Raw genomic sequence first — 21454 nt, forward strand, 5'->3', positions numbered from 1 at the left:
GAGAGGCAGAGTGGGATAGCATGGGTGAGCGCAGAGGGAAAAAGACAGGTAAGAGTTAGTTTTGATAAAAACAAAAACAAAAAACCCAAACACCCAAACCCTACACCACTGCAGTAACGGGTAGCACAAACACTGTCACAGACACAGACACTGAAGGAGAACAGAGGGGTGGCTGGGTATGGTCTGAGAGTGACTTTGGTAAACACGGAAATGCTTCATGAACAGCTGGAATAAGGTGAATCTGAAGGAAGGAGAGGCTGCTTCCTGAAACTGAGAAGCCACTGCGTGGTGGGGGCTGAGACCTCCTCACGTCCCCATCCTGAACAAGTGGCTGACACAGAGCTCTCCTGGGAAGTTGAATCCACCCAGTCTAGGCTGATTCGAGATGAAAAAACTGGGGAAAAGAAAATGGAGAAGCCTAGTTTTTAAGGCCCATTCCTCAGAGCTGGAGCATCAGGTGGCAGACTAGACCCTAAAGCTCAAGCTCCTTCTGGATTCCAAAGAGTGGAAGATGGGACCTTGGACTCCCTTCTTGAGAAGGCAGAACCAGGATGGACGAACTCGGCTGCTGAGAACGCAGGATGAGAGCCACAGGCCTGCACAGCTGCACACACTCCTGCCCACACCTGGAGGCTTGCCTGCACTGGTTAAACTCAAGCTGTTGATCTGGACACGCAATACACTTGCTGACTCTGCTTTCCTGGGGACGTGGGCCTGATGACCGAGGGGTCAGAGCCTGGTCACCAGCAATGTGGCTGCTCCCCGCCTTGGCAGTGCAGCAGAAGGCCAGCCAGTGCATCCTTGGATGCTGATGGCAAGAACTCCGACTCAGAGAGGATGCAGGGACGCCAGCTCTGAGTGCGTAAAGCTCTCCTCGCCCCTGAGGAAAGTGAAAGACCACCAAAGACCTCAGAGCCAATGGCTCTTAAGACAATGGAACACCTGGGTTCTGCACAAAAGCAAGGATGCACTGCTTAAGGCAAGGATGAAGACTCTTCATTTATTCCTTTTAATCCTCAGAATCAAGACACAGGACCATCCCAAGCAGCCATCAGTGCTGCCTATAGGACTCCCCCCAGCCTCAAAAGGAAATGTGAATGCGTATCTGTTAAAGAAATCTAAAGGCAATAGGATCCAAAGTTTATAACTGTTCACTCTGGGTACTGGGCATGTAGTTTTATGTGTACTTCTCGAGTATTTTAAAAATAAAATGTGAACAAAAGACACAAACCAAAGGAAAGTGTTAACAGTAAATATTCTGGTTGTCACTTACAGACAGCACATGGGATTCCCTGCACCTGAGCACTTTGAAACATTTTTTAAAATTACTTCTTGATGAGCACAAGACACTCTACTGGAGAGACAGAGCGGCTGGGACTTGGCCAAGTGTTTCCAAGGGAAACACAGTTGGCAAGAAGCAGGGATGTGATGCTAGGCCCGGGTGTGTCTTGGTCTGCCAGCTTCTGGGCATACAGGAAGGAGGACACCCCTGCAGGCGGACGTGCATGTGCCCACCATGACCTTAGCTTGGCCTGCCCACCTGAGTCACTCGGGCGATCTGATCCCAACTCTTCACTTGGCGATCTGGTGGCACCACAGGTTACATACAGCAACCAATAAATGCTATGTAAATTGGTCGCCACAGCTCTGAAATTACTAAAGTAGATAAAAATTCAACGCTATTTTTAGCTCATTCTTCCCAGCCATCAAGGAGACAACATTCAACCAGAAAGAGCACTGTGGAAGGTCAGAGGGTGGGGAGACTTCATGTCCTGCTGTGCTGGGGATGAACTAATCCACTTACAGTAGCAAAAATGTTGCCATAATTTGGACTTCTGAATTGACCTTTTAACTATGTAACTCAAGTTCATTTCCTAAGATTGACAATTTGCAAACACTAATGGTAAACAGAAGTTTCATGCCTTCTTTAATTTTATTTATAGAATTTGTTATGAGTTCTCCTTAAATATGTTTCAATCTGACATTTAAGTACATTTCAATCTTTTTTTTTTTTGGTTCACTGTGAATAGTTATACTATAGAATCCAAAGAGAAACCACTCCATGGCATTTTAAAGCTGGAATCTAACTCAAATGCTGCACTTGGAAGAGAGCAAATTGAGGGTGAGAGTTAACAAGAACTTTCTCCACATCCTCACCCTGCCCAGGGCAGTCCCACTTGGCCCAGAGACAAGACTTCCCGATGCCCCTTCCCCACCCTAGCAAAGCAAGGACTGGATGCCAGCACAGGACTGGAGGCCCGGAGGTGAGAGTGCACAGGCTGCCTGCAATTGATTGGTTTCTACTTAAGATGGCAACAGCTCGGACCCCTGTCAAAAGCCACACTCTTGATCCTTCCTTAGGGTCAACCAGGAGAGGCTGGAGACTGCCAGCACCTCCCTAGGGAGGAATGTGGATCATGTGACCAGGCATCTCAGGTTGGAGCTCCCAACCCTCCTCGACTGGATGTGTGGTCGACTCAGCCTGGCTCAGTTAAGATGCACTTCTGGGGACCTGGAACCCAGCCCCTAACATAACACATCCTGGCAAAAGGGCTCCTGCTCCTAAAAGTCACCGCACAATTCTAGAGTATAACCCACACCTAAAAAACCCAAACTGTTCTAACGTTAATTTTTAAATTTTCGTAACAAATAATCACTAACCCCACCATCTCGACTCTATCTGTGCTGCATTCACAGTACAGTCTGTGTGCACACGTCTGACGGTAACCCTGACAGGCTGGGACCACCTTGGAGCTCTGCATGGCGCCGAGTCTGCTGTCTACCTGCTACCTGTTAATTCTTTCTTCTCTCCACCTGTCACTGCAAGGGTTGTGAGTATCTGGGCAAGAACTCAGTAGAAACTTTTCACATTTTCCACTTAATTTAAAAAGTTCTGAGGGGCCATCAGCCCCGCTCGCCCTGCATATCTGTGCTGGCCAGCACTGCCCTCGGGAATGGTTTCCTGCCTTCAGCCGGGGCTGGAAGCTGGTCCTCTACCCCTGCGCTGCCCCAGTCATACTACGAAGTGCTCATAGAGGGATGGGGAGTAGTCACCGCCTGGGCCTTGGTTTCCCCACAAGTGATTGGAGAGATTGTGCTGCATCTACCAGAGAGAGGAAAGACAGCTGGAAGTGTCGTGAGAAGGATGCAAGCTTGAGGACAGTGCTGTGTGGCACAGCACACCCCTGCAGTCACTTACTCACGCAGACCAACATGCGGGCCACGCTCACCATGCCGCGTGAGCTAGCCTGCTTTGCTGTCACTCAGGCTTCACCCCAGTCCTTACTACTAACTATGGCACCGACTCTGGATTATTTGCTCCACTGCTCTATTTCTAAATATCTATTTTTTCCAGAGACATCAGCAGCTATTTATCTCAAAAGACTGTTAATAATCACAGTAGCTCACACCTTCATGGAACTTAGTAAGCTCCAGGCACTATTTTAAGGAGTTTATTTAATACTGCAACAACCTTACAGGTGAGAAGACAGAGCTAGTCCTGGCAGAGCCCGGCTTTCCACGTAGGAAGCTGGCTTGAGCCCAAGCCTGAGGGTTGGATGAGATGATGGACAGGAAAGCACTCTAGGGACTGTCCAGCGTCCCTGAACAGAGCGCTCCTGTTGATCCAGTTGTTTCTGAAAGACCTACATACATCAAGGTATCAATACATACTGGGTTTACACTATTTCCATGACTTTTCTATCACACTATTTTGAATTCTCAGGATGAAATGCATTTTTCTCCTGCAAAGGAGGGGGCTGCTCCTCAACTTTCTCCTGACGTTTCTGACAGGCTCCCAGCCAGAGGATGAGCTCAGGAAGCTCTGGGGCCACCTCTGTGTGTCTCTGGTTTATACCATCCTGCTGGTTCACCCTTGCTGTATTGACTCTGCACCTTAACGGAAGCACAGATACTTGGGGCACTGTTTTAGAGCTGACTGTAAGGGGAGATCAAGTGGCCTAGAAAGGACCCGAAAGAACGACAGAGGCCCTACCTCTGCGCCTGCCCTATGAGAGCTGTGAACTGAGGAGGTGGGCAGCCAACAGGGCTGGGGGCTCTCAGGCTTCACAGACTCCTGGGCTGGGATGGCCTGGGGGCCTCCAAGAAACCCTTGCCAGAGCTGGTGCATCCCACCCTGACCGGCCTTAGGCAGGACAGACAGGAGCTCTAGGCTCCCCAGGCAGTTCCAGTGAGTTGGGAACCACTGGGAAAGGTCTGATCAGATATCAAGAACCTGGCAATCGGATGGCACAAGAACAGGGGAGATGCAGCGTCGGACACCCTTCACCCCCCTCCCATGCCTTTCTTGTTTGAATGCTTGACTGTGCACAGAAACACCAGCCTCTGTGGCCCACGCCCTGCCAGGCCCCATAGTCAGAGTCCTTCTCTGGAGAGACAGCCCCAGGGAACAGGACCTTGAGCTATTCCTCAGGCAACCAGTGCTTGGGAGCTCATAGGCCTCCCAGGTGGGGTGGGGGGTGGGAGGTCTGCCCTGGCCCAAGCACCTGGAGGGGACTTGTGGTGCCGATGGGCTTCAGCACAGGCGAGTGCCGGTTGGGTGGGGTCTGGGTGCTTTGGGGGCTACATGGTAAGGAGAAGGAGAGAGGCTCCAAGTATCCTGGGGGACAGTGGAGAGAAAAGCCCACCTCTGGGGTGCACAAAGCTGTCACCACTCAATAAAGCACCACTATTCAACTCACATCCTGCCAACAATCTGGACTGGCCCTATTTTATATTCAGAAGAGTTGATCTAATCTTTCTTCCAAAACCTTTGTGCAGTTACAAAGTAGAGGAAACCCTGTATCCCCTAGGACTGTTTCCGAAATGAAGACAGAGCAGAGACAAACCTCTAACAGCCATCCTGGGGCCAATGCTATTTGAACTCCAGTATTATCACAAAGAGTCGGACACAATTGAGCGACTGAACTGAACTGAACTGACTACCTGACTAGCGCCTGACCTCTCAACTCACAACCCAGACCCGCCTCTGGGGGGCGTTAGAAACTATTATTCAGAGGAGGCAAATTCTGTCCCCTCCCAGAGCAGTGTTAGGCAGGTAGGTAATCATCAGTTTTATTAGCATGCACAGTGTTCCTCCTAAACAACCTGGCCATTTAAAAATTAGTCACGTCATCATTTCTGTAGCACAGGTTAGCAGCACGGTGACTTAGAGCAGGTTAACTTCTGAAAGCGACCACAGGTGTGAGCCCTGCCCGGCCCCTGTGCTCACAACAGAGGGGGTGTGGGGTCATGGCTACAACCGCCTGTGTGCCACATGCGTCTCCCTGCACGCGGGATGCCTTCCAAAGTTTCCTCAGTGTGATCACCGGCATTTGAGAATCGAGACACCTCAACTGCACCCCTTGCTCTGGAATTCGCCCCGTCAAAGGCAGGCTGCGCTGTGCTTCAGGGCGTGTGACGATTCTGAGCAAGACCCCATCTGGGCACAGGCTGCACTGCCTTGAGATTTGGAAACTGGAGCCAGATGTGCGAGTCCCTGGACTATCTTGGGGACCCGCCTGCCTGGGTGGGTCATGTCTTTTCCATGCCACTAACCTTTTCTGCCCCCAAATTCCACTTTCCAATTTTCAGGCTTAGACAATTGAGCTCATATGATCTGGCTGGAAAGCTGAGATTAAAAATAACTTGCCCAAAACTCACTAAGGCTGCATGACTTATAAATGTCAAGTGATCAGAACGAAGGAAACTTAAGAGTCTTTCCCTTTGGCCTGTGGACGTCCTGGCTGCCACGAGCTGGGACACACAGAGAGGAGCCAAATAGCGCAGCACTGGCCGCTCTCAGACCCTCACCAAGTTTGTCTGTGGATGAGATAATATCAGCGGGCACGGAGGAGTCCAGATCAGCATCCAAAATTCCCAGGGGGTCCAGCTGTGCTACATGGTGCCCTCGTATCTACGAATGGGCCAGCGATGGAGAGGGAAGGACACACACAAAAGGACAGGAGAAAAAAAAGAGGGAAGGGGTAAAAAAAAAGTAAAATTACATTAAAATTAGTGTTTACAGATTCATTCTCACCCACGTTTGAAGAAACAGTTACCGGAGCATCATCAAAATTTACACAACTAATTCCGAGAGGATCAAGTTTTGCAATGTGGTGACCCCTGACCTGGAAGCAATAATACAAGCAGTCATTAAGCAGGTCCTGTGGGCTGTGAGGGGGTTAAAAGTTACATTTGATCAAATCTTTCCCTGAGAGCACCCATTAACCCAAAAATAAGACTTAGAATAGTTTATTTTAAAGCACTATTGGGCATTAAGGCTTCCCAGGTGGTTCCAGTGGCAAAAAAAAACCAGCCTGCCAGTGCAGAAGACATAAGAGACACAGGTTCAATTCCTAGGTAGGGAAGATCTCCTGGAGAAGGGCAAGCAACCCACTCCAGTATTCCTGCCTGGAGAATCCCACGGACAGAGCAGCCTGGAGGGTTACAGTCCATAGGGTCGCAGAGTCAGACGTAACTTAGCTTGCAGGCATTGGGCATAAAAGCACTTCTATAAAAAAGGGATAAACTCCTCATGTTATGATAAACCTGGCAATCTAAAAGGACCCATTTCCTGGGATCCTGTTCCTGGATAAACAGAAATGGAAAATGCTTGGGACTCTGACTTGAATGTGAAACCCGCTCAGCTGAGAAGAGCCTGAAGTCCTTCAGGAAGGTGCAGTGGCACCGCTGTGGGGTCAGGGCAGTAGGCACCAGAGCAGGCGGCAGCACCAGGGACTGCAGTGTCTGATCGGCACCGTTTGCAAACAAAAGGACACGGAAAGCCCCTCCCAGCTTCCAAATTTGTGTCTTTAAGTCTTGGACATTTTATTCAGTTTCCTGCTAGCAATTTGGGAAGAGGAACAGCTGTTATGAAGTCACTGAAAGACCGCAGAAATGACTGAGGCTGAACGAGTCAGGCGGTGGTCAGCACACTCCAGCTGTGCTTCTTTTCTGTAGAAACAGCTGCTGTGAACAGCACCTGAGAGCACACGGCTATCTATTCTCACTTGCCCTGGAGATAAAGCCTGACTTCCCAGGCTCCCCCAGGAGGACAGATCCACTCTGTGCTGCCTGTCCTGACACTTGTGGCAACTGACCAGGTGGGCAGAGGAGAACAGTCCATATGGCCGTTTCCAGGAAAGAGAACAGTGGAGGGATGAGGACTCCACAGTGGGCTTCCCTGCCAGGTTGCAGCGATGCCAGGAGTGGCAGCAGGGGAGCCCAGATTCTAGGGGCTCCCAGAAGGGCTGCTCTGGGCCCAAATGTTCCTCTTCTCCTCCTGAGAACTACTCACAGAGCAGATGATAAGATCTGAATCCCAGGCTCTTCTCCACGCCAGGCAGATATCCTGGAAGGGGCTTCTGGGCTCTGAGCAAGGCCATGGGATCCACTGGTTCTGCCCAACCCTCCTCCAATAGGAATGCTCGTGGAGAGATGGCCCCTCTGCAGGCTTGGCTGCCTTTCCCTGCTTCCATGGGCTCTGCTTCTGTCCCCAAACCCTACAGGTTCACCTTCTCTTTTTGTATGTGGGCGTTAGCAACTGAGAAGGGGCTGTGCCTGAGGGAGCAGCACACCCTCGGGGTCACCGCTCCCTCCTGGGGATCAGCAGTTCCCTGGCCACATGGGCATGGAGTGAGCTTCCCTGCCCACAAACCATTCCTGCCAACTCATGGAAAGAAATACGGACAGGCGCCATGGCTGGCAGGGGATCTGCTCACATGGCAAGAGGATGTCTGGGCTCCTTTTCTCTTGTCATATTTCATTTTTGCCTCCCTCCACCCCAGAGCAGGGAGCGAGTACCTAGCGTTTGGTGGGGGGTGAAAGTTAAACGACCACCTTCACTGGGTCGGCGGGGTGCTGTCACAGATGGCCGCCCACCGCCACCTTACCTGGTAAGCCCTGATGAGCGACTGCACCGCCAGGTGATCCTCCACCAGCTTGTCCACGTTGGGCTGGGCCTCCACCAGGGGCCGCGCTCTGGCCACAGCTGACAGGGAGCCCGGGCTCAGGGGGAGTGGGCTCTGGTAGGCGGTGCCTGGGGGCGCTCCGGCATTGGTGTTTCGGAAAAAAATGTCCCATGACTGAAGACAAAGAAGGAATACACGTGTCACTCCACTGTTCCCCAAAGGCCTAGGATGCATTTTTAGTCAAAAAGAGAACCTCTCTTGGCAGGTAAGTCTTGACTATGTCCATCTACCAGTAGGCTGGTTGGGTCAACGTCTTCATACTCTGGACAGCCTGCTTCTACACTCCAAGGGTGGGTCTCCGGGGCTGGGTCCCTGCTTTCATCATTCCCTCCTGATGGGCCTCCTCACCCCCCCAACCCCATGACGCACATGCCCTCCCATCAAAACCTCCAAGGCCAGGCACCTCTGTCCCACTTGAGTGTGCCAACTGCTTCCACACGGGCAGCCCGGGAGTGGGTAACTGGAGGCCTTCTTGCCCCATCTGTCCCCTCCTGGCAATCTAGCAGACCAATGCTCTTGGCACTCCTGCCTGAAGGGCTACAACTGCCCCAGATCCTCAAACCCCCACTGAACCTCCTGAGGGGGACAGAAAGTATTTAGGGCTGCTTTCTAGACCCCAAGGGCTTGGCACAGCCTTCAGGACCCAGGCCTACCTGCTCATGCTCACTCCCTGAACACAGAACAGAATCAGCACTTCACAGAATGTGTGAAGCCGCAAGGGCCCCTCACTGACCTCTAGAGAAATAGCCATTTCTGTACTTAAGGAGGTTGCTCGGGAGTTAAGAGCTCAGGTTGTGTTGTCAGGGGCAGAATCTTAATTCTGAGCTCTGAGATCTTGGCTAATAACCTAAATTTATGTGCTCAGTTTTTTTTTTCATCTGTAAGATGAGGACAAACAGGAAAAAAATCTCTATTCTTCATAGTTTTTTAAAAATAAAGACTAACGGCATTCACAATGCCTACACAATCTGGTAGGCAGTTCATATTACTGGTAGCAACTGATAATACTACAGGCTTCAGTTTCCTTTTTTTTTTTTTTTTTGGTCCATGTTGTGTGGCTTGTGGGATCTCAGTTCCTGACCAGGGATTGAAACTGTGCCCCCTGCAGTGGAAGTTCGGGGTCCTAACTACTGGAATGCCAGGGAACTCCCTGACTCAATTTATAATTTGCACAGATACTGTGAACTGTAATAGTTTATCTCAGATGAAGATGTGAGGTTTTTAAAAAAAATGTAGAGGTCAGAAAAACTAAGGTTTAATAAAACTTCATTGCAAAAAATATATAGTAAAACTCAAGCTAAAGTTTAGACCCTGGAGAAGGAAATGGCAACCCACTCCAATATTCCTGCCTGGAAGATCCCATGGATGGAGAAGCCTGGTGGGCTGCAGTCCATGGGGTCGCAAAGAGTCAGACACAATTTAGCGACTAAATGACAAGCAGCAGTTTAGAAATGTGCAAACACTTTCTTCTCTGCCATGTGTTTTTCCAGTTTCTAAGATTCTTCTGTCAGTGAACTCTGGTGAGACTCCTTGAAAAATCTGGAGAGGAGAAACTTCACTAGATTTGTGTGCACCTTCCTAGTGAGTGAGACCAAGATGTTGTTCAGATGAACTTGTCTGGGAGCTTGCACAGGTACCAAATGGGTCTGTGTCTGGGCAGAAACCTGGAAATTGGTCCTGAAGGTCTGGCTTTTTCAGGCAGGTTCTTTATGACGCGTAGACAGATGACTTGGATGGTCCAAGAGACGGCTGCATGTCACCACCAGTCACAACCCTCTTGGGATGGGCACAGGCCTGGAACATCACACAGGGCAGCCTGGCCTCTCACTAAAAGTGTTTCTGAGGGGAGTGCTCCAGAACATGTATATCATTCTACAATAAGAACATATTCCTTTTGTATTCAGAAAAATTAAAAAAAAAATCCAACTATTAGGGAGACGATTCTACAACATGGTAAATACATGAAAAACCAGAACTGTATACTTTTTATGTGAATTCTTTCTCAGTAACAATTTTAAAATGCTTTACCAAATCTCACTATTCAAAGTTTTATTGTTTTTACCATTCTGGCTACTTTTTAGTTTGTCAGTTGATGGTAGAAGGGAGATCTGGGGTTCTCTTGTGGCACCAGCCGTAACACTGACTGTAGAGAACCTCACATCATGCAACCTGACAACCAAGGACATTCTTCATCTGGGGCATGGAACCCCAAGACCAATCTCTCCCTCTGAGGTCTCTAACAGGTGTAAAAGCAGTATGTCCACCAGAGAAAGCAACTGACTTACTCCTATGAGAGAAAAAAAGAGAGGATGTCTCAGGATCAGCAGCCTAGGGCAAGGTAAGCCTGCCCCGAGCTCGGCATCCACTTAGTTCCTTATGAGGGCCTAAGGAGGAGACATGCTGGACACCCCTCAACATTTCTAACTTTGTGGAGCTTCAACAGCAGGCCATGCAAGCTCCACGCACTCTGGGGGCAGCTCTGGCCCAGGGATCTCTCTGGCTCCCACCTATGCCTCCAGTAACTGAGGGCCTGGACTACAAGGAGCCCTGCTGACATAGCAGGCAATAGGGCAAGAGTCAGCCCAGCCTTGCACGCCAAGAACCAATAGCTTTGTAAAACCCAATCTAGTTTCTACTTTGCCCCCAGCTGGTTCTGGCACTGGAATCCTTACCCTTACCTGTGTCCACACTAAGTCCTGCTGTGGACATACACCCTGGGGCTCTAAGCGGGGGTAGGGCCGTGCCCTTGAGGGCAGGGCATGACCCTGAAACCAAGGAGCCTCTGGAGAGCAGCACACTTTCTTCAAGCCTTAAACACCATCTTCTGCCTCACAGAATATATGAAGACGTGTCTGAAATGCAGCGGCAATTGCCCAACAAGACGACCTTGGATAGAGAGGGTCCCCTGGCTGCACGCTGACCCCTCATCCTGAGGGGCACCAGCTGCTGAAAGATCCAGAGCCAAAAGGCACAGCAAAAACCACAAGTTCTCTCTCTTCAGAAAAATCAGCTTTGACTAACAAGAACAGTGGTGGCAGCTGCAAGGGGTGGGGTGGGGGGGCAAGTTATCACACTGATGATCTGAGTACCTGGCATGCCAACCACACCCTCCTGGGAAAGGTGCAGGCAGGCACAACTGACACAGAGCGGCCACCAGGCAGAGATGCTGATCAGGTTAAGTGAGTCAGAGCAGGGCAACCCAAGGATAAACAGCATCTCTCAGGCTGGCTTACCCTTCCTTGCCAAATCCAGCAAACAACAAAATCAAAGAATTTCTAGGGCTGACACCCGGAGGGCACAGGCCAGGCAGACAAAGGCTGTTGGACCTTCCAGTCCAGGACCAGGGAGGTGGAGGGGGGAAATCGCAGTTATCGGGCCTCCTCTCTCTGACCTTCTTTTGTGCTTGGGATAAAACTCCAGGTGATTTTCAATTGGCTGAGGACAACAACGACGGAAATTCTGCTCAAGCTGGAGGCAGTCAGAAAAAACTGGTTCATACCGGTATTGCAGAGAGCTGGGAACCATTGGGAAAGAATATGCCAGGAATGCAGCGTCCTCCTTTCCTGTAATTCACCCCCACCGCCCGCACCACCAGCACACAGCAGCTGGTGCGCAGTTCTGCTCCCCTGCAGCTTGGCCAGGCCCTCCCCTACGAGTTCCAGGCAGGAGGGGCGGGCACCTGCACTCAGGTGACTGTCCAGCCAAGGAGGCCACCCCAACAACCAGCAAGCCCCCTTCACCAGATCTGATCACTTGGTGACAGAAAATTGTTGGTTGCACACAGTTTGCAAAACCTTTGCATTACAACTTAAAGCAGGTAAAGTTTAATGAAGTTAGACCTCAAAAAAAGCTGATTTTAAAAAGGCTGTGAAACATTATAAAGCAATTATACTCCAATTAAAAAAAAAAGGCTGTGACAGTGAAGGTCATTTTTTGGCTTGCAGATTTCACCAGCCTTGGGACTCTGAGCCACGCTTCCTCTCCCTGCTGCACTGTTCCCCAAGGTGCCCCTTCTACCCACCTCCCCCACACCTGACCTGGCTTCTGCATTCGGTCAGTCGTCTGCACACCCCAGCCCACCCCCACCCCTGCTGCCCAGGACACTCATCTCCGAGATGTGATGCCCAAGATGTGATACGTGGCTTTGTCACTATCTGGAGAGGACTTCCCTTTGGATAATCACAGCCTTCATGTGTACACACCTCAGCTTGACACTTTATTTACCTGTGTGCCAGTTCTCTCTCCCTGGCAGCAGCCAGCTTCTCTCCTGCCAGAACCAAGTGTCTGCAGACCTGCTGCACAGACAGGTGACCATGAGGCTGAAGTGATGGGTTAGTGCGAGGCCCCTTTCCAAATGAAGAAACAGGTGACCACGAGGCTGAAGTGACAGGTCAGTGGGGGGCCTCTTCCCAAATGAAGAGACAGGTGACCACAAGGCTGAAGTGACGGGTCAGTGGGGTCCTCTTCCCAAATGAAGAAAAAGCTTCAAGAAGAGGATGCTTGTGTGGCCCCACGTGCCCCCTGCACCTAGAGCTTCACAGCCTTGACACCATGGAGGTGAGCAGTCCTGGCCCTCAGAGGAGCTGTGGGGCTGGCCACCCACCTCCCGTGAGTGGGTTCAAAGCCACCAACTTGTTGCTGAAACAACTTAAACCAAAACATGATAGATTTCAAGTACAAATAAGGATAACATTCTGGTTGAAATGAAATCAGAATTCTTATGTTTACTTTTAGATAACTAAAGGCATTTAATTGGAGTACATGAAGCTTTGTTTTCAAAAGCCCTCACTCCAGGTTTATGGAGCAGGTTTTATACTGCTCCATAAAACCTCCCAGACTTCTTACACAGGCCTCATGGGTTTCCCCTGAAGTCACCAGTCCTCTTCTCCCCTATTAGGTGGAGCTTGTCAAAGCTCCAAACACTTCTCTAACGAAGGAAGTTGGTCCAGCGCCTGGCACGTAGGAGGTGCTCAAAATCCTGCCGAGTTAAGGTCAGACAGGACCAGGCCCCTTCACGTCCTGGTAGGTGTGGTATCAGATGCAACGTCAGGCGCACTGGCAGGGCTGGTGTGATGCAAGGAGCTGTGCTCAGTGGGGTATCAAAAATGGTGCTGGGGGTGTCAGCTGTGGTGCTGGGGCGGTTTCAGATGCAGTTACCTGGGATGCCCGGCACACTGGAGAGGTACTAGGTATGGTGTCAGGTGTAACGCTAAGTGCTGTGCTCAGCGGGGTATCAGGTGCGGTGCTGGGCGTGGCGGCAGCTCTCAGGACATGGCGCGGCCAGAGTCCTCATCTCAGACAAGGTGCTGACCGCAGTGAGGGTGGCAGTGCTGACCAGGGGACACGCGCGGGAGCGGTTCAGTGGGGCAAGCAGACTTTGCCCTGTGGATTGTCAGCAGATTGCAAGAGCCTCGGGGTCAAGCTCCTGACTGTGAAGGTCACAATAGAGACTTGTTCACGAAGGGTTTGGTTTCGGAGGGGTCGCAAACACACTACCACGGGCCCTTTCCCCCACCTCAAAGGCCTTCCCACGTGTGTCAGATATGTGGGCCAGCGTGAGTGTGTGACCTCACAGGGCCACACACACGTTGAGCCCACCAGAGGGGGCCTGCCTGCTGCCTGCCCACTCATGGGGGACTGGGAGCCTCAGTCCTGCCCCTGCAGGCTGGGCGAGGGTACAAGTCACTTCAGTTGTCCGTGCCTGACTGCTTGCCTATAAAAGTACGGAGCACAGACTACTTCGGAGGACAGCCCTGTATTTGTGTAGTGTTTTACACCCTAAAAAAAAGCACCTGCAGGTATACTCATATTTGTTCAAGAAACTGATGATCAAAGCTTAACCCGTGTTACTAATGCTTCTTCTAGCTGCTCAATTCTGTGACTCCGCATTCTGGACCTACCAGACTGCTTTCTCTTGTCCAAAGTCCCCTTCTGATGCCACTCCTGCCGTCCCCTCCCTCACTACGGAACAATCCTCACCCACCTGCGCTAGGCACCCTGGTACGGAACATGATGTCACCTAATAGCCGCCACCACCCTGTGCTGGGCTCTCTGCCAAGGACCCTGACGTAAAACCGCCCCAGGGCAGTGGGTGCAGGAGCTTCTGGCCACCTCTTGGATCGACCAAACCCCAGGCTCAAAGGCCATCACAACTGATAAATGAATGACTGCCAGGTCTGGACGTCAGACCCCAGCACTGTCACAAACAACCGTTTCACTGTGTTCTGATGCTGACAATGCTTTTTAACTGCCACAAACATGAGATTCAGGGGAACAAGTGACCAGGGAAAACTCATGCATGGCCAAACAAGGGTTTGGCGGGTTCAGGCTAATTCAGTCAAATAAATGGACAGGCAGTGGCTCCAATACTTTGGCCACCTGATGCGAAGACCTGACTCACTGGAAAAGACCCTGATGCTGGGAAAGATTGAAGGCAGAAGAAGGGGATGACAGAGGAGGAGATGGTTGGATGGCATTACTGACTTGATGGACATGAGTTTGAGTAAGCTCTGGGGGTTGGTGATGGACAGGGAAGCCTGGTGTGCTGCAGTCCATGGGGTCACAGAGTTGCGACACGAATGAGTGACTGAACTGAACTGAGTGGCTCCTGGAGCCACAGACGGTCACCCATGACTTGCTGGCCAACAGATATGGCTCCTCAACGATCCCAGTGCCCTGGAGAGAGTGGGCACCTCTCCGAGGCTGTCTCCCTCATCACCCCACACAGGGCTCCTCCAGCTTAGAAAGTGTACATTAATTCCTAAGCACCCAGCTTTCTGTGCACACCAGCCCAGCTATTGTTTGCAGCCAAATGATTCATGTCTCTGCACTGGGCAGTGTCTACCACCCTCTTGGTGTGCACCATCTGTGCTAACTGCTGGGCTCCATGCCTTTTCTGAAAACACCACGTGTGACTGTCCTAATGTCCTGATGAGACAATGCCCAGGGTGAGGGGAAGAGGAGGCCCTTGGTGGACAGCCACAGGACCTTCACCAAAGGTTTGTGCTTCAGAGCTAAGCAGTCTTGAAAGCCATGCACAATGCTGGGCTTCAGACCCCTCCAACCAAGGCAGGGCCTTGTTCAAACCATCCCCAGCTGAGGACAGGCAGAGCCATGCCCCGACCCAGCTCATTGCCTACCACCATGTCTAGGAGGAACCAGGATCTGGGCCTGCCAGACCTGTCACCACAGAACTATTTCTATAGTTAAAACCAGGGGCTCTGCTTGGGGATTCCTCAACCACAGAAGCCAAGTGAACTGTGCTTGACTAGAGCAACGCCGTGTTTTTTTTAAAACCACAGTGTTACACAGGCGAGAGAACATCTCCAGACAAGTTCTAATACCTTCTCTTTGTATCCTGTGTGGGTAAAATGTCAATAAACACACAGGATTAGCAAAGAAAAGCCGTCCTGGCTTAGCCCTAACTGCTGATAGGGGAATGATGCTTCCTGAGTTTCCGCCCCAGACTAAGGGTGGTGGCCCCATCATATCATTATAGAAAGCACTGTGGTAAGCTGCCCAGTGGCCACACGTCCTCCCGGGTCCACACAAAGGCCCCCTGCAGTGGTTGTGAGGCTCCTTCATTGGAGGCATGTCCCCGGGGACTGACCTGAGATTTGTTTTGACCTCAGCCATGGGTGGGAGTGGCAGTGTGTAACTTCTGGGTGGGGCATCCAAGGCCAGGAGGCTCTCCTCCCCTCCCCTCTCCTCTCAGAGATACGCTGAGGCCTTGTGACGCGGTCACTCAGGTCCCTGGATGACGGCAGGGCCTGGCAAATAGCTAGCACCAAACACCAGATGTGAGGAGGTCCTTTGTGGGGCTGCAGCCTAGCTGAACCACAGCTGCAAGGGAGCTGGGAACGAAGAGAAAGACTTTGCTGGTGGTGTTCTGAGTTGTTAGCTTTTGGGGTTATTTATTTCATGAACACTCACAGGAACCAGATTTTTATTGCAGGAAAATATTATATGCAGGACATCTGTGACCACTCTCATGAGCAGTTTTCCTGGGATTCCTCAACAAGTGAGAGCCCATGCCCTCTGCCTGGCTGTCTGCAGCCAACAGTGCGTTCTGTCAACTCAGTGTTACAACTTCCAAGGGCAGCCATGTAGGACCACACGTGCATCTGATCCCCCATGAGCCTAGTGGGCACCCGACCTGGAGGACCCAGGCCAGCCAAGCCAAGCCTCGCCTCGGGCCCAGGGAGAACTGTGTGTCTGAGAGCCGTGACCACTTAGAGAGAAGGCCCTAAACTTACAACCTGCTCGCAGACAGAACCCAGAGCCTGGCAGACCCTCAGTGGGGCCTGACACAGATGGAACAGGAAGAGCCAGTGGCCTAGAGGCTCTGAGCTGATGTTGATCACCAACCACCACAGCTCCTTTCTGGGAAAATCCCCAAAGGATCCCTCCCTCTGACAATGTTTCCTTCCTTCCTTCCTCAGAAAGGAGGCGCTGGGAGAGTGGCTGGGGTGGAGCTCGCCGCTCCCTTCTCAAGAGCAGACCCAGCCCTAAGGATGACGCTCCTTTCTTGCTTCTGATGTTCTCCTTCCCCTTGCGGTCACTCTGGACCCCTCTCTGCAGTTATCACTGACATTTAAAAACCTACTATTTTTGCTTAGCATACAGTACAAAAGGGTAACCATTAAAAAGGCATGCTCCCAAAGATGCAGCATGCTTTTATTCCAAGTCTGCCCTCTTCTCGCCACAGGCTCAGCTCTGTCAGTGCCCGATGCCCTCACCTTCTTCCAACTGCCGAGGGGTCCATGCCCCCACAGTGCTTCACAAAATAAGCAAACAGTCCTCTGCTTGACCCCTGGAGCCTCTCAACGCATGTCGCAGCTCAAACTTTTGGTTTTCACATGCTGCCTTTGGCTCCAGGCACCGAGCCCCGCAGGACCCTCTCCAGTGCTCAGAGTGCCCCCCGACCCTCTGTCCCTCTGCAGTGCCTTTCCTGGGCACAGGCACACTGTCCTTGGTCAGGCCCCTTCCTTACCCTTCAAAGTTCAGTATGACTGGTGCTTCCCTTCAGAAGCCGGTGGGATTTACCCTGTGCTCTAACTGTGCTTTGCTTACAGAATTTTTACAGGCCTGCGAGCTAGAGGGCCCTGAATGCTCACACCTCCTGACAGCAACTCAGTCCTCCAAAAAACACTGTCACGAGCTGCGAACTGCCACACATGTAAAGTGAAGGCGCTGCTTCATGACCCCTACACCTTTCAAAGGTGCAAATTTTATTTCCCTGATCACATAAACACAAATCCTTTAAGAGTAAAATACCATACTGGAATTAGGGAAGATATTCTTAGTGGCTAAGTTGATTTAACACAAAAAGTCACCAGGGTTGAGATTCCTCCTGATGTAGGAAGCTCAGTATAGAGAAACTTCCAAATGCAATTGAACAGCCTTGCTCACTGAAAGCCCATTAAGCATACCATGTGCATGTTTTCCTTCAAGGCCAGCAGAGAACTAGAGTGCACCATGGCTGTTTTTAAAGTGCAGCCAAGGCAGTTTCAAGCGGCAGGATGAAAAGGAATGGTGTCACCGCCTACTGGGGACAACGCATATCTGTTTCTGCTTTGCTTGTCTGGTTCAATTACAGAAAATTACAGGATTGTGTTTCATAAGCCGGGAAGAAAGAAGGAGAACAGCGTGGGCCTGAAGGGCGGCGTGGCAAAGCTCAAAGAGGTGGGACCGGGAGTCTGGAATTCGCACCTCGAGTCCTTACAGAGGTCCTGTTGTGACCATGCTTGACAAGAGAGCTGTTATTACACTCGGCAGCAGGCTGGCAAAAGGCAGGAGAGGAACTAGACTCAGTTAGCAGAGGAGGAAGACAGGCTTTCAGGAAGTGGGCAGAGGTCACTCAGAAGGCCAGGCAGGGGAAGCAAGCTCTAATGAACAAAGGACAACGTGCCGGCACAATCAGAAGGGGCAGGGAGGGCACCACGGGGAGGAGAAGGCACAGGGCTTGAGCCTGGGTCCTCCCAGGCAGGGCTGATACCACATGATGCCTGTGGGTGGGGTCCTCTGAGGGTTCAGCAGCTCTCAATTACCTGTTTGTCTAAAACACTAACAAGGACAATATGGCTTTGACTCTGTATTTTAGATGTAATTAAAAATAAGATGTCACAATCTGACTTATCCCCAACACGGCCAAGACCTTAATGAGTGGGGGCTTTGGATGCTAACAGACCAAGCCTGGCTGAAGGTTCCTAAAAGGGTCATGTAGTGAGCTGCACTTGACAAGGTGTTTAATACTGAAGCGCAGAGGCTGGACTGGAGAAGACGATGGGGAGGAGATGGCTGTCCAGGAAAAGACCACACCAAAGGATAGGAAGACAAGAGTACAAAGGCAGATCCAGGGCCGATCAGGTAACCGGGCGCAGAGGTGCAGGGAGTGCCTGGGGGCTTTGCACCCCTGAACTGCTTGATTACTACAAACAGAAATTTCATAATTAGATATCTAGAAACAAAAGTCTTCTTTAAAAATAGGGATATGACAAAACTATAAAGTAAATTATAAAGTCAAAAATGAAATACAGACTGGGAATCAGACTACAGTATTAGAGAATTACCTTGCTAGTTTTGTTAGGTATGGTTAAGAAACCATTCCCTTGTTAGAGTCACTCAGGTACATTTACGACAGAAAGAATAATGGTTTGAGATTTCCCTTAATAAACACAATTGGGAAGTATTTTACAAAACAAACCAACAAACAGAAAAATAAGTAGGGAAGGAATAGATTTTTAAGGACTGGCAAACTGTTGAGAGCTACTGAAGTTGGGCACTGGGTCTCCTCGTGGAGGTTTATTTTACACTCCTGTTAACTGGGGGGAAAAAGCACAATGTTAGAGTTACGAGTTACATTTTATTTGGAGCAAAATGAGGACTAGAGCCAGGGAGTCAGCATTTCATATGGCTCTGAGAAACTCCTCCAAGGGGGTTGGGGGGTGGTCAGTATATTTGCAATTTTGGTGAAGGGAGAGTATATGCAACCAAGCACTTATTTTTTGCAAAAGGCTGATCTAATCTTGTGAAGGTTACTGCTAGTCACAAGGAGATATCACTATGAAGGAATTTACTGCTTTTCTAGATATGAGGAGATCAAAGAACTGGGTTCATAAAATCTTCCCTGGAAAATAATCTAACTACCTGAAGACCTGTCCTGCCAGTTTTTTCCGGAGCCCAGAGCGCCTGCTTTCTGACCTCCTCCTTGAATTCCTTTCAAGCGGTGTTGAAGGTTAGCGGCTGCAAAGGCTCATAATTTGATCTTTGGAAAGGTAGACAGCAAGTGCAAATTTGCAGTTGACACTCCTACTACATGTTTGAAAAGGTCATAAAAAGTTTAAGAAATAACAGGCGAGCAGAGAGGCAGAGATGCTAAATGTGTTCTGTTTCTGCTGAAAAAAGTCCAGTCCTAGCAGCTCCCCGTGAGCCCTCTGCAAATGGAGGGAAGAGCACAGCAACTGAACCAGCTCTCAGGCAGGGAGTCTGATAGCCTCTATCTGACGCAGAAATGAGAGGTCAGAAAGATGAGCAATCCAAATCTTAAAAGCTAATTTTCTTTGTATCTCCCTATTTTTTTCTAACACAGACCAAAATAAAGCATTTTTAACAAAGTCAACAATTTCCAAGATCTTTTGTGTGTCATAGATGCCTCTGAAAATCTGAGCAAAGCTCTGGAACGTCTCCATCAAAAAGTAAGCACACATCAGTTACTGGGCCTAATTCAATGTGGAGAGGTGATTAAGTCCACTTTGCTGGGAAGCCCAAGAAGGGGCACTGCCACTGTGAATGTCCACTGATTTACACCATCCTGCCCCTCTCCCTCTAGGGATACACTGAGTCCCCTGGAGAACCTGACAACAGAAATCAGCAGATGAAATCTGGCCCAAAGATGCCAACCTGCATGTATTCTCTTATTAAACTACAAAGTCCTTTTTGGAGATCCTTTCCCCACACCCTTGAAGAGTCTCGTGGAGCCCAGGGAACCAACCCTCGCTCTAGACTCTTCCTCAGGAGGCTGCCTCAGTTTTGTCAGTAGTCCCCTCACTGTGCTGTCCTCTCTCAGGACAGATGGACTCCGTGACCATTCCACCTGGCCTGAGAGCCCCCAGGTGCTTCCCAGTCATCACATGCTACCTTTCTTGATGCTATGTGATAAAAATACTTTTCAAGAATTGGTAGGGGGGAAAAAAAAAGAATTAGTGGAGCAAAGAGCATTTTTAGGGTGGTGAAAATACTCTGTATGATATATTGTAATGGTGATACATGTCATTACATATTTGTTCAAAGCCACAAATGCATACCACCAAGAGTGAACCCTAATGTAGACTATGGGCTTTCGGTGATGATGACATGTCAGTGCAGGCTCATCAACTCTTAACAAACGTTAAGTCTGGTGGGGAATGTTGATGGTGTGGGAGGTTCCATGTATAGGGGCAAGGAGTGAGTACATGGCAAATCTCTGTACCTACCCCCAAATTTTGCTGTAAACCTAAAACTCCTCTAAAGAGTAAATCTTAAAAAAAAAAAATTAAGCAATAATAACAATAATGATATTAATACAAATACTAATAATGGTGACAGTCACGATGATGGTTTCAGCTCCACTTTTCAGAGCTCTACACAGCAGAGTGGTGTGCTTCTTCACTGCAACCCATTCCCTTGACGCAGGGCATCCATACTTGGACACCCCCAAGCCTAGATCCATATTATCTCGTAAGAGCTCATTCCAGTGCTATTCCCCTCTAAGCTGAATAGAACTTAAGAAAACTTGTTTGGTTCTACAAAGAGGTTATATCTGAGAAAAGGAAGGTGAGGGACAGCCTGGGCACGAGATGAAAGTCTGATTCTAAAACCTCTGGGCTAAGTTTATTTGAAAGAGAACCTTGCAGCAACTGTCCTCAGAAACTGCTAATATCTGCCATCACCGGCAGGGCCAGTTTTATCGGGCACTTCTTTCTGGGTAGTCCACTTGTCTACCGTCTTGGGAGACACACCCCAGATCTCCTCCTGTAGGAAACCAGGTTTCATCTTGCTCATGGAGCAATGCAGCTTCCACGTTGCCATGAAAACAGGGAAGGGAAAGACCTGGCTAGATGTCCTCTTTTGCCAGGCAAGGAGGTTCAGACCAAGAGGTGGCATTCCTGATAAAACAGGGCTGGGGGCTCCTGCAGTCACACAAACATATCCAATCCTAAATGTCACTAACATTGCAGGGTAAAGGGTAAAGATTATACTCAAAGGCCTGACAGAAGCAGGCTGCTTTCTGAAGACAAGTCCCTAAAACTCACAAAGAAGGAAGAGGCCCGATCAACAGAGATGGCAGCCAGCCTCTGATGGGCACTTCCTCTGTGTAGACCCTGAGCACCTTGCATATACGGTCTCCTCAGATCTTCCCACACCCTGCAAATGGGCCACAAGGAGCTAAGCAGCTTGGGGACCTACCCTCCAGCACCTGCACTGGGCCAGCTGCCTGACCCGAA

The 21454-nt window shown here is 50.1% G+C and overlaps 1 protein-coding gene across 4 annotated transcripts in view; it reads right to left on the bottom strand.

Moving 5' to 3' along the window:
* The window catches only part of OGDH (oxoglutarate dehydrogenase), a 68445-nt gene that overhangs the window by 33088 nt on the left and 13903 nt on the right, over positions 1-21454 (bottom strand). For 2 of the 4 annotated variants that reach the window (XM_040259830.1, XM_040259828.1), the window contains exons 3-4: positions 7893-8084; positions 5812-5914 (exon numbers count right to left, since the gene is read on the bottom strand). In XM_040259830.1, the coding sequence (XP_040115764.1) occupies positions 5812-5914; positions 7893-8084 (295 nt within the window). Of the gene's footprint in view, positions 1-5811; positions 5915-6037; positions 6129-7892; positions 8085-21454 lie in introns of all 4 variants that reach the window. The other 2 variants (XM_040259831.1, XM_040259829.1) reach the window with 1 other exon arrangement.

The sequence above is a fragment of the Oryx dammah genome, unplaced genomic scaffold, assembly GCF_014754425.2.
Source record: "Oryx dammah isolate SB20612 unplaced genomic scaffold, SCBI_Odam_1.1 HiC_scaffold_18, whole genome shotgun sequence".
Classification (NCBI taxonomy): Eukaryota; Metazoa; Chordata; class Mammalia; order Artiodactyla; family Bovidae; genus Oryx; species Oryx dammah.